Source organism: Strongylocentrotus purpuratus, unplaced genomic scaffold, assembly GCF_000002235.5.
Source record: "Strongylocentrotus purpuratus isolate Spur 01 unplaced genomic scaffold, Spur_5.0 spur5_scaffold_14, whole genome shotgun sequence".
NCBI classification, from domain to species: domain Eukaryota; kingdom Metazoa; phylum Echinodermata; class Echinoidea; order Camarodonta; family Strongylocentrotidae; genus Strongylocentrotus; species Strongylocentrotus purpuratus.
Genome location: NW_022145599.1, coordinates 20,679,987 through 20,687,768, shown reverse-complemented (window position 1 = coordinate 20,687,768; position 7,782 = coordinate 20,679,987). Strand labels below are relative to the sequence as shown.

The window sequence follows — 7,782 nt, the reverse complement described above, 5'->3', positions numbered from 1 at the left end:
AGGGGGGGGGGCCTTAGAAGCCCCCCCCCCCCCCAGGCTATGCAGTTTCAAAATAGCCCGGGCTAAATAGGGTTATCACCCACAACTTTAGGGCCTCTATTCATAAAAACATTACTATTAAATATAGTTGCATTGTCAAGACCAATTACATATAGGGTATCGTACCTGTTTTATGAATATGAGCCCAGTTCTTTAGTTCTTCATCGATACTTTTATTTATTATCTCTATATTCTCCACTCATATCAGGTGCATACAGTCATAACTGCCTCCCCTATCTACGAAGACTATCGTCTCCAAATTGAATATCTCAAACTCTTTTACTTTATATCTCTTTCACACGGCTTTCTCAACCAGCTCCATACTCCATCTTTCTCTGTCCGTACGATTGCATAAACCATATACAGTGTACTCTTGGACCCATCAAAATTACAATGTGGTATATAACAAAAGACAGGGGCAGGCTATTAGTTTGGCTATGTTTCTTTCTTGCTTCAAGTTTGATAAAATACAAAATATGTACAATCTTTTATTCAGCAAGATAATACTGCTTCCAATGATAGAATAAAAGCTATTTACATACTGTACATTTCCATATTATACAGTACACACACTGTGATAGAGCACAGCCAACACGTGTCTGGATAGAGAGAGAGAGGGAGAGAAAGAGAAAGAACGAGAGAGAGAGGGAGGGAGAGAGAGGGAGGGAGGGAGAGAAAGAGAGGGAGAGAGAGAGAGAGAGGGAGAGAGAGAGAGGGGGAGAGAGAGAGAGGGAGAGAGAAAGAGGGAGAGAGAGGGAGAGAGAAAGAGAGAGAGAGAGGGAGGGAGGGAGGGAGAGAGGGAGAGAGAGAGAGAGAGAGAGAGAGAGAGAGAGAGAGAGAGAGAGAGAGAGAGTTAAACATTTAATAAGGGGGATTTTACAAAAATATATATTTAAAATGGCTTTACAATTCTACCTCTAAGCTCCAGAGAAGCAATGATATTTTGTTCTCAATTATACAGTACCGGTACCCATGATTTCTGAGAACAAGTAAGACATGATGTGCTTAACTGATACAACATGTACATATCCGAACACTTATGAGTGTACAAAAAAAATTCATAATAACCATATTTAATTTGGAAAGTCTACAGTTATGAATTCATCTATTTTGTACATGTTTCACCAAAAAGCTTCAAGAAAAAAAATTCATTATCATGGTGGTTATTTTAAGAATTTTTTCCCTAAAACTTGTTTGATACTTAAATACAAGAACACAAAGTTTATCAAATCATCTACAAATTCTATATTTCAAAACTAACAGGAAGCTTGGGCCTGTCACCAATACAATTTTAACAACTGATTTTTTAATGATGCAAAATTTGATCCTCAAGGTACATAACCAATCATAGTTTTCACAACCAAATTCGTCTTGATCTAAGTGCACCATATGTACCTGTACATGCAATATATAAATATACTGCTGTATAAAAAATACATAATGATGTGGACATGATTGTTATAGAAATATTGTATCAAAAGTTAATGTTCCTTCATTTTATGTAAAAGTAGATTAGCTAGCACATGATCACACACATATACATGTATAATGAAATAGACAAAATCTGCTGAGAGCCAGAAAGTCATAAACTAATCTCATTTTTACAGAGAGTTGACACCTTCTGGGTCTCAACAAACAAAACATATATGTACATACAATCTTACATCCATACCGTTATTCTAAAATATGTTTTTCATTGCATCTCATTATCAGATATCAAAAATAAATATCACATCAATGCATCCTTTTTTGTTCACACTAAACACAAAGATGTGAATTTTATATAATGTGCAAGATAATCACCAAATGAAAATTTGCACACACTTTTAGGCACCTCTTCTTGATATCAAAATGGAAAACATGAAAAATCTTTGGTTCATAATTATAGGGAATATACTCTGTGGAATAAATGGTGTCTCCATCTTAACATCTTCAAATCCATAAACACATGAAGGAAAAAAAAATAGATGCCCTGAGAAATTTCATCAATACATTGGTTTGTTTCAAACATTCATTAGACAACAATAACAACAACAACAATAATAATGATAATAATGGTAATAATAATGATAATAATGATAATAATAATAATGATAATAATAATAATAATGATAATAATAATATTCAAAAAGGTTAAAATAAAACAAAATTAAATAATTGTATTATCCTGGTGTCATATGGACATCTAATACATGTAAAAATCTGAATGTGCATTTTCAGAAGAAAAAACAATTATACAAAGGTATTCTTTCTTTTTAAAGTTTTGACATATGTATTCATCCTATGAGCAAAGAGTCATTGATACAATTTAGCCCATAAAATGTATTCATGAGAAGTCCTGATAAATATAATACATCAAACAAATTACACAAAATACTGTGAAAAGTAAACAAGTTAAGATATTACTTTGTAGATTACATTGAAATTTGAATGGTTTGTTTGGAAGTAGAAAAGCTAATCAATTTTTGTTTTTGGCAAGCACCTTTCAAGTTTTTTTTTAGAAAACTCCCAGTTCCAATTTCATGTGTAGGATAGCAATTCTTGTATGTACATGTACATATAATGTGCACCCATCTCACAACCTCCAATAAGTCATCTCTTAGCCTTGGTCACATCAAGACTTTGTTCCACATTGCAATATAAATACAATTATAATGCAAGCATATTTGCATAAGGTGAAAAATATCTTGAATTTTTAAATAACCATAGCATTCATATAAGGTTACCTGATTATATAAATATATCAAATTACTTGAGTGTGCAACCATATTCATGTATACATGTACATGGAACCATATCGTCCCTATTTTCACGCAGTGACTGTAGTGAATGAAAATCACATACAATTTGCGTGCAGATTTTCCTCACTACCGTCACTTCGTGAAAATAGGAACGATATGATGCTTATACATGTGCAGCCATGGCAATTTATGGTCAGTTTTGATTTTAAGGCTTAGGGTCCATAAAAGATATCATCCAACTAAAATCCTTCACATTCTAAAAACTACTTCACAAAATTTTATGTTAGTTTTGTAATGGGATTTAGATTTTCGTAACAAATTTATATTATCATATTGATAGTCTAAATTATTATCGTCAGCACAAATATCTCGAATGAAATCTGTATATTACCGTATGTACATACCCACCTCCATGTACCTGTATGTATCATCATTGATCAATGGCTCATCATGATTTAGATTAGTTAAGATATGTGTTTTCTTAAGTTCCACCTCCCTTGGCTTGTAGTCGCTCCAGCGTCATGGCATCCCAAGCCTTGTACAGCTTCATCCTGATCACACCGTCCTCATTCCATTTACCTGCAAGGTAGATAGATATGAGACCATTTTTAGAGAGTGTGAATCAAAATTAGAGAATGGGGTATGGAGATAAGTAAAGGGAGAGTGGAATAGTAAAATTAAGAGAAAGGAAGACAAAGACACAGAAGAGATAGTGAGAAAAAAAAAGAGAAAGGGAGGAAGAAAGAAAAATACAAATAACAAAATATAAAGTGAAAAGAATCTTTAAAAAGAGCAAAAACAAGTGGAAAAAGGAAAACAAAAAAACAAAGGAGGAATAGAAAAATAGTAAAATAAAAGGAGAAAAAATGGGAAAAAGTAGAGAAAGGGAAAAAATAAAAAGAGTAAACTACATTACATGTAAAGAAAAAGGAAATCGTTTTTTAGTGAAAGAGAACAACAGTCAGATAAAGAAACAGAATGGAAATAATCAAACATATTTGTTACAGTATTCACCATATACATTAAGTCTATAGAAAAACTTTTTAAAAGCTAATGGATCCCTTCCCAGGTCTTTTGATAGAGGCTGTCATGGAATATATTAAAGTATGTGTTTTTGTCTAGTGTAATATCATCTCTCATTTGGGGTGTAACCAGCTTATGTTACATGTAAAGTCTTTTTTGTTATTGATTTGCCATCCACATGCAATCAATCTATTTTTTTTACAATAGCAGTTATATAATTTTCCTAGATCAAACTGAAACAAATCAAATTTTGAGTACTTACTGTCTTGATTCCTCTGTATAGCAAACTTGGGAGGGAAGACTTCCACAGACTTGTTATGGATGTCTTGTGTGAAAGAACTCTTGTAGAGACTCTTCACATGGCTGTGTGGCACACCATTGAAGATGTCCTGCTTCAAAGACGTGCCGAGGGCCGAATACATGGGGTCAGTGTCCAGGGAGATGCTCGTCTTCACTGGAGGAAACTTGGCCGTGATTAAGGGACCAGGGATGCGCTTAGGTGGAGGGGTGGCCTTCCTCAGAAACTCATTTTCCTTTGCCACTTCCTTGCACAGCTCCTCCCCATGTAGGAAACGAATGTTGTCCGGGATTCTGTCGGTAGGAAACGCACGTTGCCCTGGCTGAATTCCTGGGCTAGGCGTCTTTCGAACACGTCTTGTGGTGGGAGGGAAAGTTTCACGCATGCTTTTTGATTCATCGTCCTTCTTTGGGAAAGCACCCCCTTTACCAAGGACAGTCCCTGCTTGCTGGAATTGAGTGTTAGTATACGGCCGGCGGTAACGCTCATAATTATAGTCCGGGTTTGCATCGATTCCCATCGGTTTGTTGAAGTGCTCCGTCAGTGAAATGTCCCTAGAATGGAGCTTGATGTCCTGCTTGTATGGGGCATACTGGTTCTTTGGTTTGAAAGATAGGGCTCCATCAGGGATACCGGTTTTAATGGTGTCAGGGTTTGGATGAAAGGTGAGAGCAAGATGAGAGGCCTCCTTGAGATCATTCTCTGCAAATCTAGCCTTATGCATTTGCCTCTCCACCTCGGCAAGTTCATTCTTTAGCACGCCATTAGCGTCTGGAGCCATGTAGTTGCCAAGCTTGTCCTTCTTCATGCGCCTCTTGGGCACTGGTAGGGATTTGGCATGTTGAATGTCGTCTTCATTCGCGACTTCAATCACGGTACCAAATAGACTCCTTGGAGCAACAGCTTGGGTACGCTTTGCTTTGATATTACCCAAAGAAACTGCCATCTTCAGACATCGGTGTTGTCAAGATCTGAGATTTAAGAAGAAAGAAGTATCATATATTAAGATTAAAAAGTATGTGCAGTAACACTAACAGTGATGCAGACTGTCACTAAGTTACTAAAGTATGACTATGATTAAAATGAAACTTTAAATTATGATCATGTGCTTTTTGATTTTAACCCAGGCAATGCAGGCCAAAGATGATCAATTTTTCTCTTTTAATATTTATGTGATGTCATTTATGTGATGTCTACAGGCATGAACAAACTTCTCTTAGGGCTGGTTATGGGTATAACTACGAGTCATAGACCCTATGACTCGAAAAATATAATTTGATGAAAATTTATGCGACTCTATCTAGATCTACGGAGATTCTTTCTATCAGGAACAACACAATGTTGTTAATCATTCTGAGAATTAAAAAACACAAAAACTTTTTTGATAATGTTTTTTTCGAATCATCTACTAGATCTAGGTCTATAATACTAGCGCGCGTTAAACTCAAGCCTGGTTTCAGGGCGCTAGGGCTCCTTATCAAACAGCTCGAAGGCGATACCGGTACCGTACCTGGCGTTCACTCATGTCATAGCAACCGGCGCGGCAAGTAAGACTTGCAAATTCAAGAGGCAATCTAACTAGAAATGTTCATAATTCTTACCCAAAAGACAAAGTTTAAATAAGATGACAGCAAAAATGGCGTGGGAGAGTTAACTTATCATGAACCATGTCATTAAATAAAAGAAGTTCAAGGCTAATTATTGTCCGTCGCGAAAAAGGTCGACAGTACAGTACGTGTGCTTCGTGTTGCTATGGGTCTAGCTCCGCCCAACTCAATTATTAAATCTTTTAGATAAGCTGTACATAATGGTATTTAAAAAATATTTTGTTAATCTATTAAGACTCAAAATAAAAACATTTTATTTCATTATTTTTAAAACAAATATTTTTTTCCTTCAAATTCTGATATAACGATGAAAACAAAATCTTTATCAAAAGTAGGAATAAAATTGGCAACTCCATAGCTTATGACAAGCCAATGATGAAGTTAATTGGGCAAATTTACTTTTGAAAACGATTAACTATTAGAATATAATTATTAGGGCTAATTATGGTCTGCTGTTTGTGAAATTAGATACGAGTAGAAATTATATTTTACACCAGCTAGCTCCCACAGATTACAGGCAAATCGATTATTATGTTGTTTCATTTAATTGATCCCAACATTGATCCCAACAAATTATTTAATTATGTTAATGTTCAACTCACCAATATCAGCAACATGATGAAAGCAAAGAATAATTTGTAGACATTGATAAAACAAAATTAACCAATTATATATTATTTGGTTCTAAAACCGTCATTGACGAACATTTATGCCTAAGCTATAGAAATAAAAAATATATAGTTTATGGTACTAAATTTGTAGGGATATTTATAGATGGCAGACATTGTATCAAGAAGTATCGGAATTCTTTACAAACTGAAATCTGTTCCTCAAAGAGTCCTAACATCGTGATATTGTTCCCTTGTATCATTCCATATTAACTAATGTAATATTGTTTGGGGTTTTACAAAAAAATGAAAATTTTATTTATTGTGCAATATTCATTTTCAAACTTAACTTAATTATTTCACTTAAAATTGTTCTGTCAATATTTATAATACTAGGAATGCACACATTCACCCCCATTTAATCGTATATTCTAATAAAAGCCATATACTCCCCTTTCTTAAAAAAGCCTCCTTTCATCACCGATAAAGCTCCTATTAAACTATATCTTTCAAAAATTGCACATGTTCCTGTATTATAAGTGCCCCTTTTCATTTCTGGTCAGTACCCCCTTTTTAGCTGCGATAAGTGCCCCTTTTCACCTTTAATAATTACACTTTGTACTTTGACACGTGCTTCTTTTCTTATCTAATAAGTGTAGTGTCATTCCTTTCGATAAGTGTCCCCTGTAGTTCCTCTCATCATTACACGTGCCCCTAATTTGAAGCGACTAAGAGCAATTCCCCCACACCTTGCTTGTATCTTGTATAGATGTTTTAATTAGTGTTACTTAGTTTCAACGATCTTTTCAGTCTTCCGTTATGAGAATGTGCTTATAAACTTTTCAGGATTGGATTTTACCCTCTTTATAAATTGTAATTTATCGAACAACCTCACAAACCTTAACAATTTTCCTCGCTCGCTTCGCTTGCTCGCAAATGCATATTCGGATCATCACACCCAACTGCAATGTATGACGCTCAAACAATTATCTTGTATGATGTATAAAGAGAAACAAATATTGAAAGCATTCCAGATAATGCAATCACTGGTAGGGGTATACCAATGTTTTTAAAAAATTGTATATTTTTGCTTTTTAGGTTTTTTTCCTTTAAAGGTGCCCCCCTTTTTTTTTCTCCAGAACATTTTTTTTCTCCAGAACGTGCCTTTTTTGTTGGGAGTGCACAACATGTCTTTTTCATCACCAAGTTCACATTATATAAATGCAGAATGTGCAGCAAGTAAATCACACAGTACGTAATATGCTATTGAATACGTATAATATTTAAATAAGCTTGCTGCATATGATCAATTAACTGGAAAAAGGTATATTTGTTGTTGTTGTATATTTAAAAACTATTTGAAAAATCATGAAAAATTAAAGAAATTTTGAATGATAAAGAAATACACGTTCTTGCTGCAAATGAAACTACATTGGACGATACTGTCTCAGATGCAAAAGTTTACA

At 34.6% G+C, this 7,782-nt stretch overlaps 1 protein-coding gene across 2 annotated transcripts; it reads right to left on the bottom strand.

Annotated features, from left to right (window-relative positions):
- Window positions 1–469: 469 nt before the first annotated feature.
- On the bottom strand, window positions 470–5,859 carry LOC115923533. Of its 2 annotated transcripts, XR_004063952.1 has the most exons (4): window positions 5,703–5,859; window positions 4,066–5,072; window positions 3,189–3,359; window positions 470–638 (listed from the first exon to the last, which is right to left on the bottom strand). XR_004063952.1 is itself a non-coding variant. In XM_030984436.1 (3 exons), exons 2-3 carry the CDS (start codon window positions 5,045–5,047, stop codon window positions 3,262–3,264), a joined length of 1,080 nt encoding a protein of 359 aa, XP_030840296.1. In that variant the 5' UTR covers window positions 5,048–5,072; window positions 5,703–5,859; the 3' UTR covers window positions 2,301–3,261. The 2 variants fall into 2 exon arrangements, 1 of the variants encoding a protein (XP_030840296.1); XM_030984436.1 differs by lacking the exon at window positions 470–638 and having other exon boundaries at window positions 2,301–3,359.
- Between the last annotated feature and the right edge of the window lie 1,923 nt (window positions 5,860–7,782).